This window comes from Elephantulus edwardii, unplaced genomic scaffold, assembly GCF_000299155.1.
Source record: "Elephantulus edwardii isolate Elephantulus edwardi_28Jun2011 unplaced genomic scaffold, EleEdw1.0 scaffold00082, whole genome shotgun sequence".
Classification (NCBI taxonomy): Eukaryota; Metazoa; Chordata; class Mammalia; order Macroscelidea; family Macroscelididae; genus Elephantulus; species Elephantulus edwardii.
This window is the reverse complement of record NW_006399832.1, coordinates 13,156,184-13,178,910: the sequence shown is the minus strand read 5'-3', so window position 1 is coordinate 13,178,910 and position 22,727 is coordinate 13,156,184. Positions and strand designations below refer to the sequence as shown.

Sequence of the window (22,727 nt, the reverse complement as noted above, 5' to 3'; positions counted from 1 at the left end):
TTTTTCTGTTTGTATACCATCAAATCAGATCTGACTGGTACAGGAGGAGATTGTCCCTCCTTTTTCAGCAGAACATCTGGTGGATTCAAACTGCTCACCTCTTAGATTGCAGTGCAGCTTCTTGCCACTAGGCCACCAGAGCCCGCCGTTCAGTCAGACTTCAACTATGTCACATTTGTGACATTGATGACAAAGCACCAAATATAAAAAAATTTTCCTTTAGTTTCATATGGCTAAGTTATCTTTGTTTTCTTATCCTAGTGATATATACTCAGCAGAGGAAAAACTTCTTTCTTTGAGTCAGAGTAATATTTTGATATATGCAAGAACAAATGTATTAAAGAGAAATGTTGAAGATTTCTGACTTTTTAACACTCAAAATGGGAATTTTTAGTCACGGATAAATATTTATTAATGGCAGAAATTGTTTATCTTTATGATGTAATGAAATTTGTGTGATCTGAGTTTGTTATACCAGCAACCTACACTCCGGACATTCCATTAACAACCACTGTAAAAGAAAGGTATGTCTTATGAAGTAGTTTGTTCTCAAGATTTCTTTCTTCCTGCTTCAACCAGTCAGCCAAGCATTTAGTACAGAGTCTGATGATTTACAAAGAGGGGGCAAGAGAGGGAAGAGATAGTCACTCACTCAAGTTGCTCGAGAAATTTTTAAATGTGTATTTGCAACCTATTATGACTTCACTGAAGAGTAAAAATAAATCAGAATTTCTATCACTCTACCTGTACGTCTTCATCTGTTTGTTGTTTTTTGTAGTCTTTCGTTGTGTGTGTTACTTTGTTTTGATTTTCAGTCAGATGCTTTTAGCAACCCTTTGTGCAAATGTCCCAATGTGCCTCTTTGCTAAATTTATCATGTATTTGTTTTTTTTTTCCAAATGGTTTCTATATGCTGTATGGTACACTTTGTAGAAAACCAGAGCCCCTACCTGGCTTCTGTTGTCTTAATTTCACATTATACTAAGGGATGGCTGGGGTATTTCAGGGTTTTTCTTTTACTGTATTCCTGCCAAGAGGACAAACAGGGTTGCCCCAGAAAAAAAGTGAAACAAGGATGCTCTTTGAAGGCAAAGATTTTGAGGCTCCATCTCAGATACTTTGATCATGTTGTCAAAGGGACCAGTTCTTGGAGTAGAAGGATAGCATGGTTGGAAAGTTTAAGGGTCACCATAAGAGAAGACCTTCAGAAAAATGGATTTGACACAATGACTCTAGAATTGGACTCCACGTGTTATGGTGGGGACGGCACAGGATAGACAGGGGTCAGATGTGTTATTCACGGTGGTGCTGTGAGTCACAGGCAGCTCAGCAGCACATAAAAAACAGCATATTTCTTTATGCCCTTGAAAATTTGAAATAATTAATGTTAAGACACTGATAGCATTGATTGGTATATGAACGATGACTATATCAGAAGAGGAAATGCTAAAGCTACGTGACCTGGGTATTATTCTATTAGAAGGGAAATGATATGTTACATTAGTCTCAGTTATGAGTCTATGACTGAGGAAATGAAATTTCTTTGATTACTGTAACCAAACTGCCAGAAGCCAAGACTTCATATCAGATTATCCTAAAGCTAGAATTACTCAAACAATTTAAATTTTTTTTGGGAGGGAACCCATCTTGATTATGAAGACACTTTTCAAGATTATAATCTAGTTTATCAAAGTGTAAATATAAAACTTTACCATAGGATGTCCCAATTTTATCACAGTGAGGAAAAAAAACCTGCTACCAGACATAGACCAATTCTAAAATGGGATTATTTAATTAGTTATTTTCTTTTTATTTCCAGAGAGCTTGACAATATACTTTGGGGAATCATTTTGTTTCCATTCATTACTTTATATTTCCCCTTGGCAAAGAATTTTATCTGACAATTTGAATGCTTTAGTGACAGAAATATCTGATGATGAATAATGGAGATGCCAAGTGACATAACACTTTGAATAATTTTCAGTAACTGCTCATGATTAATAATTGCTCTTACGTGTTATATATAATTTCGTTAGCTAATTCTCTGTATGAGAAATAAGAGTAGATATTCTCTCTCTCTCTTCCCCTCCCTCCCTGTCTCTCTCTCTCTCACACACACACACACACACTTTCCTGAATTGAGGTTTTCATTCAATCCATATATATACTTTATGGAGTTAAAAAAAACAGCTTAAGAACTACTATGGACTACAAAACCTAACTTACCACCAATTCAACTCCAATTCATAATTATCCTATAAATAGAGCTGCCCTTTGGGACTATCAAGGCTGTAGATCTTTGTGGAAGCAGACTCACTTTTTTTTTCTCGTCCATATGAATACTTACTCACTTCAAGTGTATTTTATAAGAAACATAAACACAGCTTATACACATGGATTTCACCTGATGATATGCATAGAAATCAGATTGATTACATGTATGGAAAGAATCCCTGGAGAAGCTCAGTATCAGCTGTGGAAACTAGGCCAGGTGCTGATTGTGGAACAGACCACCAACTACTTATATACAAGTTCAAACAGAAGCTGAGGACAATTAAACCAAACCCATGGGAACCAAAATTTGACCTTCAGTCTATCCCACCTGAATTTCAAAACCATCTGAGGAAAAGGTTTGAAGCCTTGAACACTAATGAGTGAAGACCAGATGAGCTGTGGGAGGATATTGAGAATATAATCTAGGAAGAATGCAAAAGGTCATTACAAAGACAGAAGGAAGAAAAGACCAAGATGGATGTAAGATTAGAATCTGGATATTGCACTAGAGTGCTGAGAAGCCAAAACAAGGGGAACAAATCAAGATATTAAGGATCTAAACAGATAATTTCAAAGGGAAGCACGGAAAGACAAAGTAAAATATTACAATGAAATGTGCAAAGAGCTGGAATCAGAAAATCAAAGGGGCTGAACTCGCTCCGCGTTTCTTAACCTGAGGGATCTGAAGGACAAATTCAAGCCTCGAATTACCATAATTAAGGATGCTTGGGCAGAATATTAAATGATCCAAGAAGCACTAAAAGAAGATGGAAAGAGTCATTGTACCAAAAGGAATTGGCAGATGCAGACGAATTTCATGAAACAACATACGAGCAAGAGCCTGTGGTGATGAAGAAAGAAGGTCAAGCTGCTCTGAAAAAAATTGGCAAACGACAAGTCCCCAGGAACTGATGGCATACCACTTGACATATTTCAGCAAACACACACTGCCCAGGATACACTTACCAAGTTGTGCCAAGAAATCTGGGGGTACCAACTGGCCAACTGACTGGAAGAGATATATATTTGTTCCATTCCAAAGAAAGGTAACGCAACAGAATGAGACAACTATCAAACAATATCATTGATTTCACATGCAAACAAGATTCTGCTGGAGATTATCCAAAAATGACTGGAACAGCACTTCAGCAGAGAACTGCCTGGAGTTCAGGCTGAGTTTAGAAGAGACTGTGGTACTAGGGATATTATACTAATGTTAAATTGATCTTGAATGAAAACAGGGAGTACCAGAAGAATATCTATCTGTGTTTTATTCATTATACAAAGACATTTGACTGTATGGATCACAACAAACTGTGGCTGACTCAGAGAAGAATGGGAATCCTAGAACACTTGATTGTACTTATGTGAAAACTATACTTTAATCAGGAGGCAGTCTTCAGAACAGAGCAAGGACACACACCATGGTTCAAAATTGGGAAGAGTTTGCATCAAAAATGTGTCCTATCTCCATAACTTTTCAATCTATATGCAGAACACATTATCTGGGAGTCTGTGTTCTATGAGGAGACATGTGGCGTCAGAATTTGAGGAATACTCATCAACTATGTGCGTTATGCAGATGACACAATGCTGCTTGCTGAAACTGAGGGGATCTTAAGTGCTTCTTGCAGAAAATCAAGGACTATAGCCTTTAATATGGATTGAAGCTCAACATTAAGAAAACAAAGATTCTCACCACAGAGACAATTGGCAAAATCATAATAGATGGTGAAGAGATTGAAATTATTAACAGCTTTAGTTTGCTTGATTCTACAATCAACACTCTTGGTACCAGCAGCCAGGAAATTAAAAGGGAAATTGCATTGGGAAAGTCTGCTGTCAGAGACCTCTCCAAAGTTGAAGAGCAACAATGTCAGTCTGGAGACTAAGGTGCACCTGATCCTTGTCAAAGTCTTTGCAATTACTTGCTCTGCATTAGAAAGCTTGGCAATAACTAGGGATTATAGAAGACTTGATGCCTTTGACTGTGGTGCTAAAGAAGAGTATTGAATATACCATGGCGGCTAGGAGAACAAAGAGGTTTGTACTAGAGAAAATGAGACTAGTCTGCTTCTTGGAGGCAAGGATTCGGAAGCTTCATCTGACATACTTTGGACATTTTTCAAGGCAGGATCAGTCCTGGGAGAGAGACATCATGCTTGGGAGGGTGGTGGGACAGCACAGGAGAGGATGGCCCTCAATGAGATAGATTGATTCGATGACTGTGGTAATGGGTGTAGATGTGTCAGAGACAATAAATTGGCACAGGATAGAGCAGGGTTTAAGGCTGTTGTACATACGGTTGCTATGAGTCACAGGCATCTCGATAGCACATAACAACAACAATAATAATGACTGGTGAGTTTGAACCACTGACGTTTCCATTAGCACTCTAGCGTATTAATTTTGATATAACTGAATGTACCTAACACAATAGTTTACAATCTGTGGATGAATTAAATTAGGAGCTTCCTACCTTTAATTCATATAATATAATTTCTCATACCTTGCTGAACCTTGTTATCATATGTTATTGTTCCACTCATAGCTGGTGCGTTTTCAGAGACAGTAAATCACACGGGAGGAGACTTCCCATTCTTCTCCCTCTACCAGTTTGTGGGATTGAATCACATGCCTTCAGGACTGCATTGCAGCTTCCAACCACCAGGCCACCAGAATTCCTTTCTTACCATATGTTGTTTGTTGTTGTTAGGTGCCTTTGAGTTGCCTGTGACTTTAAGTTATTTTCTGTGTTTTCTTTGAGCATATTTAAGATGATTGTTTAAAATCTTTGTCTGTCTGGTAAGAACAACATCTGAGAACAATGTTTGTCAGTTGTTTTTTTCCCTGTAAATGAATTAAGCACTCCTATTCCTCAGCATGTCTTGTAATTTTGGGTTGAAACTTGAGTATATACGTATTAGAATGTGGTTGTTGTTAGGTCCCGTCGAGTCAAGCACAACTCACAACAATGAACTGATCTGAACCCTTTCCTATGCTTTACCATCCTCGCAGTCTCTCACGCACTCAATCCCGTTGCTGTGGTAACTCTGTCAATCCACCCGGTTAAAGTTCTTCTTTGCCTTTGCTGTTTTTCCACCTTTCTAAATGGTGTCCATCTCCAAGGATTGCCTTTCCTCACAATATAATAATCCCACAAGACACTCAGAGGTTGTACTTAATAGCTGGATAAAGATTTTAAATATAATGTGATAGCTTTTGAAAATATAGTCTACATATTTTTGAAGTTTGATCTTTTGGGCATTTTGAAGTCTGCCATTCATATGATTATTTTCTTACACATTTTGATATGGTCACTAAAATGTTCTGTTGCATAGCTTTTACTCAAGTCGTGTTTTAACAGAGATGGTATTAAATATCAGAAGCTAAACAGACAAATATTAGTCTTTCAGGTTTGGCTCTGCCCTAGGGTCTATATTCAATGTTTTACTGGGCTTTCACTAGCCTAAAATCTCAAGGAGCTCTGGAGGCCTAGTTTAAGGATCAAGAAATAAAAGTTTAGGGTTTTTCAGGGCTTATCTACACATGCATCATGTATGTGACTCTCTAAATCCACCTGTATGCAAGTGCTATTGAATGCTCTAATTTAGCAAAGATTCTCTCTCTAGATTTTCCTTCCAGGTTTTATATAGTTTCAACTGTAACTTTTGCCCCAGGCACCAGCAGGTTGTTTATTTTATCTTAAAATGCTTTTGAAAAATGCTTGACACTTTTCCAGTCTGGGTAAGTTCTGAATTAGGTGAAACAAACATGATCACTTTGTAGCAGTATGTTATGTAGCCCCTAGACAGGTTACAACAGATGCATACAATACTTTTCTAATAAGATTTGTTATACTTTCTCTGGAAACAAGGACAAAGCTTGAACACAGGGAAGATAGCTGATGTCTTGAATACTGTTGTTAATATTGGGAGAGAGTGGAATAAAGCTAAATAAAAACATCACAAAGTTTCTTCTCACTTTGAAATTGCGTTTTTCTTCATTTAGGTTTCACTTGATGGCTATAAAACATTAGAATTTTATAAAAATTTATAAAAAAAACATAAAAATTTGCTAAAGACAATTCTGATATTTCTATTTTCTTTTAATGTATCTGTGAATAGACAGGAACTTGGAAGTATGCATATCACTCTTTTATGGAATCACTATGCAGTGTTTATTAATATAAGTATGTAATTGTATAGCCTTAATAGAAGCTTATAATTTTATGGTGTAAAATCAGGGATATGACTTGAGTATTGGAGGAAAACAGATCAACAGCATGCTTGATGCATACAAACTTTCTTGTAAATAGCGAGAAAAACTTGAAGCTTTAAGATTACAGTCTTCAATATGAATGATATATCAACATCAAGAATGAAGTTGTCGAGAACTTTATTTTACTTGAATCAACACCCATGGGAGCAGCAGGCAAGAAATTCTAAGAGGGTTTGCATTTGGAAAATATGCTGTAATGTGTTTCTCCGAATGCTAATCAGCCATGATTTAAGTTTAAAGACTAAGGTGCACCTGATCCAAGCCATAGTATTTTCATTTGCTTCCTTCATGTCTGAAGGTTGTACAATGAATAAGGAAGACAGAAAAAGAATTGAAAACTTGGAGCTGTGACATTGGAGAAGAGTGCTGACTATCCCATTGACTGCCAAGTCTATCTTGGCAGAAGTGTAGGCAGGGTGCCCCACAGAAGCAAGTATGGTGGAACTTCATCTCACATACATTAGACATGTTGTCAGGAGGGGACAGTCCTTGTAAAAAGACATTCTGGGAAAAAGAATAGGGGATCAGAACAAGAGAGAAAGACATTCAATAAGATGGAGAGACAAAGTGAATTTAACAATTGGTCCAAGGCTATCAGAGAGCATGTGGAGGGTGGAAGATAAGGCAGCAATCATATCTCCTGTTCATAGCATTGCTGTGAGCCGTATTTTACCTAATAGCAGGTAACAACAACAATGTACCAAAAATAGCAACCCTATTGCAGATGATTTTACAAGCAGAATTAATATTCCATACTCATTAACTGCTGATGTTTACGTTTACAAATTAAAGTTTCCTAAACCATTGTCTAAAATGCTTTCAGGTGTTATTGCTGTTTGCCACTGAGTAGATTGTGAATCAAAGCATTCACAGAATAAGAGTTTAGAATCCTTCTGCTCCATGAGATTTTCAAAGCTGCTACCTTTTGGTAGCAGGTCCTCCTAGTCGAGTTCTAATCACTAACAAGAGGCTGGTAGCAAGCATTTAAGTATTTGTGTCATGCAGTGCCATCTTCATGTATTAATATCTAAAACTAATTAAAATATTAGAGCTTCACCCTTCAAATACTATCCCTCAAAAGTAAGTCTGCCTTCTAGACACCACATAATATCAGTTTCTACTTTATTGTTATTTATAGTAAGTTTAAACAATAAGCAAGATTAAAATTTTCCAATTAAGTATAGTGATCCATACCTATTACATTATAAAACAATTGGCCTGTATGTCTACCGAGTAGAAGATAAGGCATAAAACTATCTTAGCCTCAACACCTTCACGAAATTAACCTTGAATGTTTTTCTTTTGAATTAGTAAAACATTCTTTGTTTTAGTGGTGTTATAGCTGTTATGTTCTATTATAATTTCTATTAAATTTTTTTCCTGTTCACATAACCAAATCCATTATAAATATAATAGGTAAAGCATTTCGGGATTTTGTTCTGTACGAATGTTTGATTAGCATTTATCAAAACTCACCCTCTGTTGCTTCAGCTTTACATTGAAAATGCTGGTAAATTATATTTAAAAAGTGAAAAGCAGAAGGAGGAAAAAAGCCAAAGCTTAGTTAAGCTGAGCTGAGATTCTGACCTAGAAGGAAGAATTAAAAATTATTTTAAAGGCGTTTTAGATTTCTCCTCAACCTCTCTGTTTTTGTAGGTATTACCTTAGCATTAACATAGAATGCCAATTGTTTTAGAATTTACATGCAGAAATCATCAAGTAGGCACTTGCAGGCTTTAGTTTGTTCTCTGTTCTTTGTTCTATTTTCTGACTTTGCAAAGTGTCTTCATGTAATAAAGAGCACATCATGCCAAACCTGACCACGTGCAATGGTTTATACTCTAATCACTTGGATTTTCTTTGACCTTCAGAATGCTAAGCCTTCATACTTGACTAGAGATAACATCCAGGTGATGAGAAACATAACTGCATGGTACAGGGGGAAATGGTGAGATATTTGATAATTCGGTTTGATACTATGATTTATGTTCTAATAAGAATCAGTGCTTGATATGGCAATGATATCAGTTTATAACAAGACCTCACAGGCAATACCATGTAGTACTTATCTTAATCAGCATTTACCAACATATTTTCAGAGACATGAATAATATAAATTCATTGAGAATTTATTTTCTGCGTATCAGCTTTGAACAGTTACTTTTGGTATTCAACTCATGTTTCTCAAAACAATTGGATCTTTAGCATTATACATTGACATTATACTCTGTTTTAACGTATTCCATGTAAATGTATGTTTTTCTGAAGGCAAGAAGAGGTATACATCTACAGGTTTTTTAATTGTAGGCTTTTGAATATAGTAATAGCAAACATTTTGTCAAAATGTGTTGTTGTCTCCACGGTTTGTGGGAGATGAATAGGTCCATTTAAGTGAAAGTCTGAGTCCACATTATTCAAATCTGGCTTGGCTACGAAAGCACATTCAGTGCTTTAAAAGTCCATATGTTCTTCTCTTTTATTAAAATAAAAATACATCTTAAGCAAACTACACTACAATCTCCTAGTGTTGAACATTAAATCTGTTTACTCTGTTAAGATGATAAATTTATTAGATCGTGTTGGCTTTTTATTTTTAATTACGTCCTTAAATCTTTTACTATTTCATTGATAAAGGGGAATTCATAGGCCCTCCTGTTTAAATAAGACCATCCATCTTCAGCACGCTCTCAAATCAGATTTCGGAAATATTAATGGATAAATTTCCTATCCTCGTTTAGCTTATTCGTGGTTTAAGTTTTTGGCATTCAGAAAATTAATTTCAACTGATAATATAATTGACTTGAGATAACACACAGTGTGAAGAAAAGCATAACTTCATTTTGCAGGGAGCTGGCGAGATGGCAGATAATTGAATTTGCAACTTTATGAATGCTGATTAGCATTCTAAACACAAAAAGCCTCTTGCCCCCAAGAGTTGTGTCTTTTATATATTCTCAAGCATCCCAGCATACCAAGAAAGTAGTCCTGATTTTAATATTCTCTGAGCCTGTGGAATCCTTAGGGTGATGCCATCTATATTCAGAGGACTAATTCAGTTACGTGAGAGGAAAAAAAGTAATTCAAAAGAGCTATGATTTAGTTTCATTTCTTTTACCCCACAATATTGAGAACTGACAGTTTGTAAGATGCCACATTGTTTTGGGATCATTAATGCAAAAGGCATGGGTCCTAGCTTTAAGTTTATTATCAGGGATAAAACTTTTTTTAAAAAATGAATTCTTTTTCTACACCATGTTCTCAACATCCCAAGTGCTTTCTAGTTTGGAAAGATAATAGAAGATAGTTTCTGAGAGAATGAAGAAAATGTGTTAGAGGTCACATGTCAGAGAATCTCAATTTTCAGGACTGTGAAGACACTCAGTATTTATCTAGGCTAAGGAGAACATCTGCTTCAAATAAATAACCTTTTCTCTCTAAAAGGTACACATGTTTTATGTGTAAATCAAATACCCTTAACTAATTTTTGAAGACACAAGAGGTGATCTTGAAATTTGAAGTTTCTCCAAACAAGGGTCACCTGCTTTTTTCCTCTTATTGCTGAAGAATCAAGACTGACTCCTTCCTGAGTCCCCTTCAAAAAGTTTCTAAGGTTGTAAATCCCTTGAAAGAAGGTTGTCTGCCTCTCTTCTGTGGAGCTGCTGGTGGATTTGAACCAGAAGAGTCACCACCTTTAGTTTTGCAATGCAACTTCTTGTGGATTCTTCTTATGGACCCCCAGAACTCCTTTGAACAAGATTGCTGCAGATAATTATGTAATTTGTACCTGAGACAAAGGAGTCACTCTAGGCTTGGAAAGAAACAAAGCTCACAGTGTAGGATTCTCACTGTAGATACTTGCAAAGCTCTTGTTCCTGGTACCATGGCCAGAGATGGGAACTGATGACTGATTACACAAAGGGAAGACACAAGATTGCATGTTCACATTCATAGCCCACACAACATCTGGAAAGCTCCTTTATCATCGATCCCTGAAACCCAAGGCCAGGCCAGCCTATTCTGGCCATGTACATAATGACAGACGTTCTTTCTTTATATTTTTATTTTTCTAATAGTTTATTTACAAAATTCAAATACAAATTTGAACAATATTCTTTCCATTTTCCTCACCCCCCCCCATCAAATTGTGCAACCCAATGATTAACCCCCTCTTCACCCTGCACATCCACATCCCTCTGCTTCCAACCAACCTCTCCTACCCCTCCTGGATCCTCATACTCATTCTACAATAATAGTTTTATACAAAATGTATCCTTATGAGACTTACTTAGTTCACTCCTGTCTCCAATCCATCCTTTACTTTTCTTTCTTTGGCAAAATTTCTCTACAGGAGAATAATGACAGCTTTGCGAGAACGTTCAGAAAGTATGTGGGGGGTGGGGAATAACCCATAGTGACAATAAAAGAAAAGGAAAAACGTAGGGTATAGAATACTCACTAAGGGGGCGGGGGGGGGTGGGGGGGGGAAATCACAACAATAAAACAACCAAACTCAGAATCTTTCAGGATTTCTCTTTAACCCCAGGCTACAGATGTGAAGAATGTTAGCCTTACTCCCTCATTCACCAATTTAAAGCCTATTCTAGGACAACCATTAAATAAAACAAGCTCCAGGAATAAAGCAGACATCGAGGTCCAAGTGGCACGGAGGGGAGCTTATGCTTGAATCAGCATTAATTTCTGCAGTATTGGAGGTCATCAGTCGCGCTCAGCACAATTATCATGCTATGCTAAGCACAGCAGAGTACTCACACTCCTGTAGAAGATGAGATGCAACTGAGAGAGAACTGGGAATGTTTAAAGAAGATTTGTTTCTTACACGGCTTTAATTTGAAATCCTTTCATTCTAAAGATGTCTGGATATCAAGATAGAGCAAATGAAAGCAGTACATCGCTGTTACAGATTCAGCCGTGCGTCTCACTTATGTGAAAGGCTTAATCAGCACACTCAAGAACAAGATGTGAGACATCTTGAGGCACTGCTTACTTGTCAGCTGCAGGATCAATAAAATGCAGACGCTATTCTTTGCCACACTCTAGAGAATGAGTTTTCAGAGTGAGAGGACTTCACTTTGAAGCCATTTTATTCACATCCGACTTGGCAAAGAAGTCACTCTGTGTGAGGGCACTTGAGGCTTGGCCCCAGCTGGCCTTGCCGCTTGCTCTTACCATGCCAGGTGACATCACTCACTTGGTCTGTGTTGATCTGCACAGCACGGCTCCAGGTCAGAAAGCACTGCCAGTCCACTCAGACAATTCTGGTGATAATGCTGTTCTAACACACTATGCAAATTATAGCTAACGGCTTTGGTAGGGGAGGTGGTTAGAACTCATTTATTTAGAACTATTGTTAAATCTGACAAAGCAAGAACCATACCAAAGATACATAAACAGATCTAGCAGCTAGAAAATGTAAAAGAAAAAAATTAACCCAACCCTTTATTCTACTACTATCCTACTATTTGATGACAGTATCCTCTGCTATAGACAGCATTGATCATATAGCCAGAAAATGCACTATGTTGTTGTGTTGTTAATTGCTTTCGAGCCGAGTATGACTCATAGCAACCCTAATGAACAGAAGGCCTGAAGCCCCTCTACAACTATCAACATTTATCAAAGTTCATAGAGTTTCTGGAGGCAAGTTGTGTAGGAAGTGGATGCCACTTCGGAGTAATAATAAACAACTTAAGTACTATCTCATAAACTTGGAAATAGCTTTGTGCAACTAGTTGAAAAAACTCCATTCCACAATATAATCATTATTTACATTAATTAAAAAGTGGCCTTCCTCTTCCATAGACAAATTAACAAAAACATTAACTGTCTAGCCATTCTAATCAATAACCACTATATTTGTGTCCTCTGGAGAAACTGCAGGTGAGAATGAAACAAACCATAGAAATAAGCTATTACAATTCAACTTATATTTTTTGCAATGTATTTCTCATATTTATTTTCTAAAAATTAATTCTTCCAACAGCTATTTATTGATTCAATGTCTGTCAAGAGTGTGGCTTGCTACTATTGTACTATACAATTCGTTCCTTCAGAGGAGCTTCCTGTGGTGTGAGACACCAGATGTGAATAGAAAGCACACAAGGACCAGTAAGGGGTCGGGAAGTGCTGGGTATGGCTTAAGCTTGGAGTCAGGTTTTCACTTTGCAGTGTTGTCCCTGTGCCTGGCTGTGACAGGAGTGGCTCTGCATGGCAACAGAACAGAGAGGGCAAAAAAAGGTCTTCCCAAATTCAATTCAGCAGTAGGAATTCTTTTAAATTATTTTTAAGAAGAGTATTATATTGTATGGTGATATTTGTAAGGCATGGCCAGCCTCATTAAAGGCAGTTTTAAATCTACGCTGTTGGTAACCTTTGAAACTCAGATACACTCCATTACCCTCCTCCACCACGAGGTAGATCTAATCATCTAATCGTCACTGGGTCTGCCTTATTTTACTTCCCAAATTATTTTTGAATTTTCTCTCTTTTATACCTCTTCTTCATCAATTTTCACTTGAACAATTGCCAGAACTTCTCATTTGGCCGTAGTTTTGTCGCCTCTTAAATGTTAATACATAACTATTTTATCGGATAGTACAATAAGGATAATCTATATTCACTAAAAATCTGAGGGTGTTACAATATTTAAAAAAATACTCAATGTCACTGATAGAGTGACATCCTAATCAGCAAGCTCTTCAATAATAAAATCTAGGTCCTCCACACCTTACCTGTTACCCACCAGTCAGTGACTAGAAACATTGTTTTTTAATCTTTTGAGCTCTTTTTTTAAAAAAAAACAAAAAAAACCAAAGCCAAAACAAACAACTATGCTAGATTCCACTATTTTTATTTTTAAAAAATCTGGGCTGAATAACTAGCTGGATTAAAATTCTCTCTCCTCTTTTCCCAGATAACCCTATTAATTCATTGCTGTAACATTTATCATATATTAGGATTCTCTTTTTCTGCCTGCGTTTACCCCCTGCTGGTATGAAAGGTCTTTGAGCAAGCCATTGGTTATTTATCTCAGTAACAGGCTCCTGCTTCACTTTCAGACATCAAATTCAGTGCTATTTCAAAAAGATCTTCTTTGATCATCTGACATATGCTCACTTGGTTAACCTTTTTTTCTTTGCTTCATAGCACTTATCCCTTTTTGATATTTTCTTGTTTTTTTTAAAGTGTTCATTGATCATTTGTCTCCTTACTAGAATAGGAATGCTTTGATAGCAGAAATCATTTCTGCCTTGTTCACCATCAATCATGGTAGTCTAGAAAATGTCCAACACGTAGTAAGCATTCATAATATTTTAGAATGGAACTTATCTAATATGTGTTTTTATATAATAAAATATTAATAGAATGGAAGAGAGGTGTAGGGATGAAAGGGCAATTGAATAGGTGGAAGTAGGAATGGACACAGAGTCAAAGGTCACTCAATTAGTTGCAGCTGAACCAGCTCACTCATACGTTGTTATTGAGTTGGAACTGATTCATAGCTGACCCTCCAGCAGGTTTTTAGAAATCCTGAGTTGCATGGAAAGAGATTGTCCATTTTTCTCCTGATAAAGAAAAGGTGGATTTGAACTGCCTGCCTTTGGGTTGGCAAAGACTATAGCCTGGATCAGGCGCACCTTAGTCTCCAGCCTGACGTCGTTGCACTTTAGTAGTCTTCACAGGTCCCTCACAGCTGACTTTTCCAATGCAGTTCGTCTGCTGATTTCCTGGCTGCTGTTACCAAGAGTGTTGACTGTGGAACCAAGTAAATGAAAACTGTTAACTATCTCAATCTCATCACCATCCATACTGATGCTTCCAATTGGCCCAGTATAAACCAGTGATCATATCCTACCAGTGTCATTTTTTTTAACACCACAGGAGACACAGCCTGCTGTACTGCCTCACTCATCCTTCTGTGGCCCACTGCTGTGAACTTTCTCCTTCACTTTTAATTTGTAATAACTGCCATATTCTGAACACAAATTGTGATATTTACCCTGTTTCCTACTTGTTGGTGTTCTTATCCTCTTTCCCGGTGTGTGGAAGCACCCAGGCCTGACGTAAAAAAACAGCATAAGAGTATCTCAATTTAGAATCAATAATTCCTGAAATCTTCACTCTTTCCACTGATAGTATTTTGTTGTGACATGAAGCAGAAAATTTGGCAGAAAGTCACACCTTTTCTTTTACAAGGGTACCTTCTGTCCTCACAAGTTTCCTCAATTATGGAATAACCTTAAAGTATTGCTGTGTGGGCCATGTGAAAGAACGTGTGAGGATGTGCTTCTTAATCTTCATAGTGCACATCTGATAATTGTTTTATTGATTATTATCACTTCATATGGCTTCCTTCATTTAATGACAACAAAAGTAATGTGCCTATTCCCATAATCTTTCATTTAAGCATCCTATGGTTAGCTGTTTAAGGTCACTTAATCTTAGGTGTATAATTATTTGCATTCTGAATTGCAAGCCCTTCATTAGTTTTTATAACTATAGGATTTAATAGGACATCGGGGATGGAGACAGCACTGGCAAGAGGAAATTGGATTTGGGACCTTTCATTATGATGACATCCATTTGATTGTGGTCCAACTGCCTAGTGAAGAAAAGCTGCTGTTGTGACAACTTTCTAGTGTAAAATAAAAAAGCTCAGATTGCTTATTAGTTTACGGTTTATGTAAAAAGAACAAAAGGATTCAGCACATATTAATTGAGCTTTCCCTGTGTACAAGCCACTGTAAAGATCTAAGCATGCAGCACTGAAAATACCCAGGATCTACTCTTAAGGAACAAAAAAGCCAGGATTACTGCCTGCACTGGAGTCTTCTAAAGAGAGACTTGCAAGTAAGCTTGCAGAACTGGGCTCATTATTTTATAGAAATTTATAGTTACCGAGGTGAAACATTGTCTTCTCTGTTGTTCCTCAGAAAACTAAACCAATCGGTGTTTTCAGTCCTGAATTGGGACAGCCTTGTGTATGCAGAGGAGAACTGCACTCCAAAGAGATCATAAGACTAATGTTTCTGAAGCTTAGCTCCAGGTCTTTTTTTCCCCAAGGTGCTTTGAGTCAGTATGAACCACCTGACAGTGACAAGTATTCCACCAATTGTGAGTGGCAAGTGTTTCACAAATTGTGATTCATACTACTCATTGTACATGGAGTCAGAACCAACTAATAGCTGTGACATGAAGCATCCAATAGCAGTTAACCCTCCAGCAGGTTATCAGAGGTTGTAAATTGCACAGGTGGAGACCTTTCACCTTTTAGAAGCTGTTTGTGGATTTATACCACCAGTGAGGTAACTCTGTTTTGTTAGCATCACAACTCCCTACAGATTAGGGCAAATGTGCTCCCTTTATTATACACAGGGACTCCTTTATTACCTCATTGTAAACTCACTTTTACAAAGGAAGAAAAAAGAATCCATATCTTTGCGTTGTGGTGCTGAAGACCATTGAACTTACCAGACTGCCAAGAGAACAAACAGGTCTTCTTGGAGGAGGTGAAACCAGATTGCTTCTTGGAAGCAAGGATTTTGAAGCTCCATCTCAGTGTGCCTTGGGCATGTTGCCAGCAGAGATCAGTCCTTGGAGAAGGACATTATGGTTGAAAGGATAGAGGGTCAGAGAAGGAGAGGAAGACCTTAGATGAGATGGATTGACACTGTGATGGGGCCAATGAGGTCAGATGTCAGAGCTATTGTTCATGGGGTCAATATGAGTCCTGGTGGACTTGCTGGCATGTAACAACCAGCCAGTCAGGAAACATGCTGATACCTCACAGAAATAAACTTTGGATACACATGTGTGTTTGCCTCTGGTGAGCTGTTCAGACTGGCATCGTGCAGTATGTAAATGTTTCTTGTGGAAATTGTTTTTTATAAAAAACCTATGGAATTTAATACCAGGTAAGAATAAGGAAACTCATGAAAATACTTTGTAAAACGCAAAGCTCTGTCGATATCTTAAAAATACAGTATATATATATAGTTATTTTTTAATTATAATTTTTTCCCTAAAGTCATGAATCAGTGTATGTAACAGATAAAGGCTTGGAGAAGGTTGTGAGCCTTCAGATTAGCATCAAAGCTGAAAGAACTATGCAAATATTCCACAATCGACTCATTGATATTTAGCATATATGGTAATGCAAGAGTTCACAGCCAATGTATTTGCTGATATGTTAGCTAATAAGAGAAGGTTGGGAGGTTAAGAGTACTGATGAAATATACTTACTGAATAGTGTGCTTGGTGACATAACCTCTCTTTTAGAATGGTTACAAATTCTGTGAGGATGTCCAGTTCAGCAAAGGTCTTGAGAGAAGCATACTAAATTGCTTTGAGTTCTTTCTAAGGCTATCATGCAGTTTAATTAATCAAGTCTGGCTTGCTGGCTCTGTCACTCCACTTTCTGGCTTACAATAAATGACCTACAATTAATGACTCCCTGCCTGCTTCATTTTTTCCCAAACAGTCTGCAGATGCAGGACAAGGATCTTAGAGTCTCCTTTTGTACTAGAATCCTTAACAAAGCCAAGCTACTGTAGTTGTTTAAAACCAGGCTGTCCTTACCAAAGTTACTAAGTACTTTTATGACATTTGCAAAGATTTTTAAGTTTAAAATGGAAACAAAAAAAACCCCTAATGACTCTGCATCTGATTTTTTTACATTATTCTTTAATGTGAAAATCATGTTTATCTACAGTCCCTAACACTGCAGTTCTAAAAATGAATGACTTTTAAATCCAATGACTTTGTAGAGTATTAAAACCAATCTAATTACATGTTAAACTAATACTGTCTAGATTTTAGTTTATCAGATGTATGATTTATTTATAATCAATAGTCCATGTTTGTATTTTGCAGAATTGAAATAATTTTTTAAAAGTTTTATTCTGTTGATTACTTTGTGTGTTATTTTACAAATATTTTTATAAATGTTAAAAGCCACTAGAGACCTGTTAGTAATATGTGTGGGTCTAAGTATGGTCTGAGGAGGAAAAGAAGTAGATTTAACACTTTTTTAAAAATAAAATCATTATCAATGAGAGCATCTTTCTCACTTTTTGAAAATTTTGTAATTCAAGTCTGAAATTCTTTCTTTCCTTTCTTCTTTCTACCTTAATCTGATCACAAAATTTTAATTGCTGACTGCTCTACTTCAGAAATAATTGACATCTAAAATGTGCTCAGTGGCAATTACTGATCTACTTATATACATTGACATTTAGCAATATGTTTTAAGAAATCCTGATAAATTATGCTGTAATATTTATTATATAATCTGACTTGGAAAATGTACTAAGTATGTAAATTACTGATGGAATTAAGAAAATGATAATTTCATGGTATCAAAACTATAGTTATTGTAAATTTTCAAAACTGAATTTCAAACTAATGCACAATATGATTGCTGTAATAAATTTTAATGCCTGTTGAATGTAAAAAACTTGAATTGGCAAATATTATTAATTTAATATTGCCACAATTGTACAATATTTAAAAACTAAGATGGAATTTCTAACTAAATTATGTAGGAATATGTATACATAGAATTTGGATACTCCTTGTAATTTTAAATGCAAAAAAATTATTAATTAGGTCTTTTGAGTATATTTTCTTTAATCATAACATTTTCAATATTATTATGAAATATAATTAAATGTGCAATCTTTTAAAAATATATAAATATTTATATGAAATATAACTTTTATAGAATCTCTGCATCTGGACTAGTGAATTTTAACTACAAATATTAGGAATATAAATATTGTAATATCAGTTTCACATACTTTGGGCATGTTGCTGGGAGGAGCTGGCTTTTCCTTGGAAAAGGACACAATACATGGAAGGGTAGGGGGTCAGTGAAGGAGAATAAGACCCTTGACTGGGTGTATTGATACAGAGACGGCCACAATGGGCTCTACTGTGTCAAGAGGTGTCAAGATGGTATAGGAAAAGACAGGGTTCAGATCTGTTGTTCATAGTGCTGCTATATAGGTTGCACTCAACGCAATGGCACCTAACAACAATGACAGTGATATTAATTTGTAGTGCACAGAATCATAAACAATGTCAAACTATTTGGCTACTTCTTTGTAAAAATAGTTTTTATTGTTTAGTGAAGAATTAGTGAATTAACTGAGAATTTGCTAGTTTTCTAATTAGGAGGCATTATGCTAATTTCTATAAATATAAAATACACTCCAGACTCTTGAAAGTCATTATACATTTATTTTGATCAGAAATCAAAAGGTAACAGTTAACAGTACACAATTACAAGGCAGGAAAGAAGTAACTATTAAGTAACACATTTGAAGAAAGAGAATTAAGAAAAGCATAGCTGTTTAGTATATCAAATAATGATATTTACAAAGTACGTGTACAATTTACTTAATGCTATGCTACATTATACATAATGTTACAAATGAAAATAATTTAAATACCTCTCACTTGACAGCCAAATTATATTATTTCTAATACATTTAATCTTTTTCTTCTTTTGTGTGTTTTGTTTTGTTTTTCAGAGTGCTCCGGGCCACTGGGAATTGAAGGTGGTATCATATCAAATCAGCAAATCACAGCTTCATCTACTCACCGGGCTCTCTTTGGACTACAAAAATGGTATCCCTACTATGCACGTCTTAACAAAAAAGGACTTATTAATGCCTGGACAGCTGCTGAAAATGACAGATGGCCATGGATTCAGGTAACAAATGGTGATCAGACAAGGAAACTGCAAAGGAATGATCAGAGAGTCATTTAGAATAGTAGACTTGTGAGTATGTAACTCTTTCCCACAGTTACAGAGGAAGGAAAGATTCAGTGAAAAGTCCAAATTGAGTTTAAATTCTGAAACTGAAGAGAGCATAAACAATCTTTTGAGAAGTGTGTTAACTTGTTATAAAAATGTTAAAATTATTTGAGTAAAAGTACCAGTATTTAAGGTTCATATCAAGGAAAGGGAATTATAAATAATTTGTTTATGTTAACAGTCAGGAATATTCAATACTTTAAAGAATTAGAAATTCTCTATTATTTCTACATCTATAAGAATTAGTTCCATACGTGCAATCTCAAATTGTGTACTAGATTATAATATCAATCACTCATATATCTTCAGTGCCTTCTTTCAGTATTTAAGAGTGTTTAAATTCATATTCTCATGTATATTTATTGTTGTTGTTGTTATGTGCTGTTGAGTTTCTTGTGACTCATAGCAACACTATATACCACAATCCTGAACCCTCCTCTATTCTGAGCCAACCTACAGCCATTACCCCAGTCACTGAGACAATCCATCTCATCAATGCTTTTCCTCTCTTACGCTGTCCCTCTACCCTCCCAAACATGATGTCCCTCTCCAAGAATGGTTCCTCCTTGCAGTGTGCCCAAAGTATGTAAAAAAAAAAAAGCTTCTGAATCCTTACCTCCAAGAAGCAGCCTGATTTTATCCTTTCCAAGATTAATCTAATGGTCCATGATCTATTCAGTGCCGTACAGCTCAAAGGCATCAATTCTCTATCATCCCTAGTCATTTTCCAGTTTTCTGATGTGAAGATCATGGCTTGAATCAGGTGCATCTTAGTCTCCAGACTGACACCATTGCTCTTTAGTACCCTGGAGAGGTCCCTGACAACAGACTTTCCCAATGAAATTTGATTCCCTCACTACTGACCCCAAGAGTATTGACAGTGGGGCCAAGCAAACTGAAGCTTGTAAAAATCTCAGTCTCTTCACCATCTCTCATGATGGTGCCAACTGGCCCAGTGGTGAGAATCTTTGTTTCTTGATGTTGAGCTTCATTCCATATTGAAGGCTGCAGCCCTCACCTTCTGTAGGCAAGTGCTTCAGGGTCTCCTCAGTTTCACCAAGCAGGGTTGTATCACCTGCATAACACAGATTGTTTATGAGTCTTCCTCCAATCCTGATGCCACATTCTTTGTTATAGAGCTTTGCCTCCCAAATGATCTGTTCTGCATATAGATTGAATATATATGGAGATATGACACATCCTGGTGTACACCCTTCCCAATTTTGAGTCATGCAGTGTTTCTTTGTCGTGTCCTGAAAACTGCCTCCTGGTCCAAGCTATGCCAAAGAATCTGGGAGATAACCACCTAGGCAACTGACTGGAAGAGAGCCATACTTATTCCAATTCCAAAGAAAGATGACCCAACAACAGAGTGCAGAAATTATCAAACAATATCGCTAATGTCACATGCAAGCAAAATCCTGCTGAAAATTATCTAAGAACAACTGTAACAGCGTTATCAACAGAGAATTTCCAGAAGTGCAGTCTGGGTTTAGAAGAGGCAATGACATTATAACTAATATTGGATGAGTCTTAGTTAAAAGCAGAGAATAACAAACTAATGTCTCTCTGTGTTTCATTGACTACTGAATGCATTTGACTGTGTAGATCCCAACAAACTGTAGCTAAATCTGAGAAGAATGGGGATCCCAGAACAGATGGTGTTTATGTGAAACTTATATGTGTATATTTTTACCAAGTGCTTATGTTTTTCCAAAACAGAAAGTAGCAGTAATAAACTGAGGCTTTAAGTTATTTTTCAACTATAATGTAAAAAATAGTTGGGCCAACAACTTATATCACTTTCTGAGCACTTATTTGAAATTAGATATGAAACAAATCTTGGAGAAGTGCTTTGGTGAAGCTTCGTCTCTCATACTTTGGGCATGTTGCTTATTTCTTTGAATATCGGGCATGGAAAGGTGAGGCGTCAGTGAAAGAAAGACTCCCAATGAAATTGATTGACATGGTGACTGAAACAATGGACTCAAGTGTATCTAGAGATGATGAAGATGGCACAGGATAGGACAGGACTCATGTCTGTTGTTTATAAGATTGCTATGAGTCATACTCGATTGACAACATCTAACACCAATAACAAAATCTTAGGAATAATTCTCACCAAAAATAGTTGGAAAAAGCAAAACTCAACATTGTTACATAATAAATAACTTACTCTTAATTACATGAATGTATATGTTTTACTATTGTATTGTTTTAAAATTACTTACTTTCTAAGTTATTTTTCTAAAATGTTATTCTTTTACATATGAAAAATCATACCGAAGAAGCTCTGGGAAGTTTAATCATGTACTAAATGTCCTGTATTTGAGCATTCATTATTAATTTCTATTGTCAAATAATTTTATTTATATTCAATCTTTCAAATGAAACATTTGAGCACTTTGCTTAAACTCACTTATAATGAGCACAGTACTCCCCTAATCTTTCAGGTGTTTGACGCACATGCAATAATTAGTATTAAATTTCATTTTCTTCCTCTTCTTGATGAAATGAAAATTGAAATTGCTATTTTAAATTTACACTCTCAGCATGAAATTATTGATAGTACCACAATGTTATAATTGGTTCCAGATTTAAGGGGTAATACAATAAATGGAGTTAAATAAGCATAGTTTTACCCATTTTTTAAAAGTTTCTCTGACTTTTATTTCTTCACCTAGATTTAGTTCATAAGTGACCTGGAATATCTTTTATTCTTTCAGCGTAATATATAAGAAAGAGCAAGCTTTCTGTATTTATGGAAATTTTGGTTATGACATTAAAAAATTTGAAATCTTACTAAATCTTCTAAGTTCTTTGCTACCTGAATAAAGTCAGTAAGAAGGATTACTTTTTATTTGTTTTTAAAAATAATTATTTCTTGGTTTTTATTTATGTTATTTTTAATAACCATATGGAGAAACATTTTCAGTATAATTTTCTGTTTTTAAAATTTTCCTTTATTAAATTAATATATATTCTTTTATAATAGTCATTACAAAATTATTCTTAGTCATTTATTACTGTCTCCATTAAAAAAAAAAAACCAACGAACCATTTACTCAGTGTCTATGTGCTCTTTTCTCTACTAAGCCATTGTTGTTATTGTTTGCCATCGAGTCAGAATCAACTCAAGGCAGTAAATTATAAGGAGGAGACTACCCATCATCTATCTCCTGCACAACATCTGGTGGATTTGAACTACTTGCCATTGAGTTTGCAGTGCAGCTTCCTACCACTAAGCCACCAGAGCTCCCTAAGTAACAGCATTTGTCTTCATGAGGTTCAGAATCTATGAAGGAATAGCATTATTAGCAGAGTAAACACAATA

General features: G+C 36.1%; 1 protein-coding gene across 2 annotated transcripts in view; it reads left to right on the top strand.

The window, feature by feature from the left end:
* The window catches only part of EDIL3 (EGF-like repeats and discoidin I-like domains 3), a 595,610-nt gene that overhangs the window by 290,253 nt on the left and 282,630 nt on the right, over window positions 1–22,727 (top strand). For both annotated transcript variants that reach the window (XM_006889875.1, XM_006889874.1), the window contains one exon: window positions 19,107–19,288. In XM_006889875.1, coding sequence (XP_006889937.1) covers window positions 19,107–19,288 — 182 coding nt within the window. The remainder of the gene's footprint in view (window positions 1–19,106; window positions 19,289–22,727) is intronic.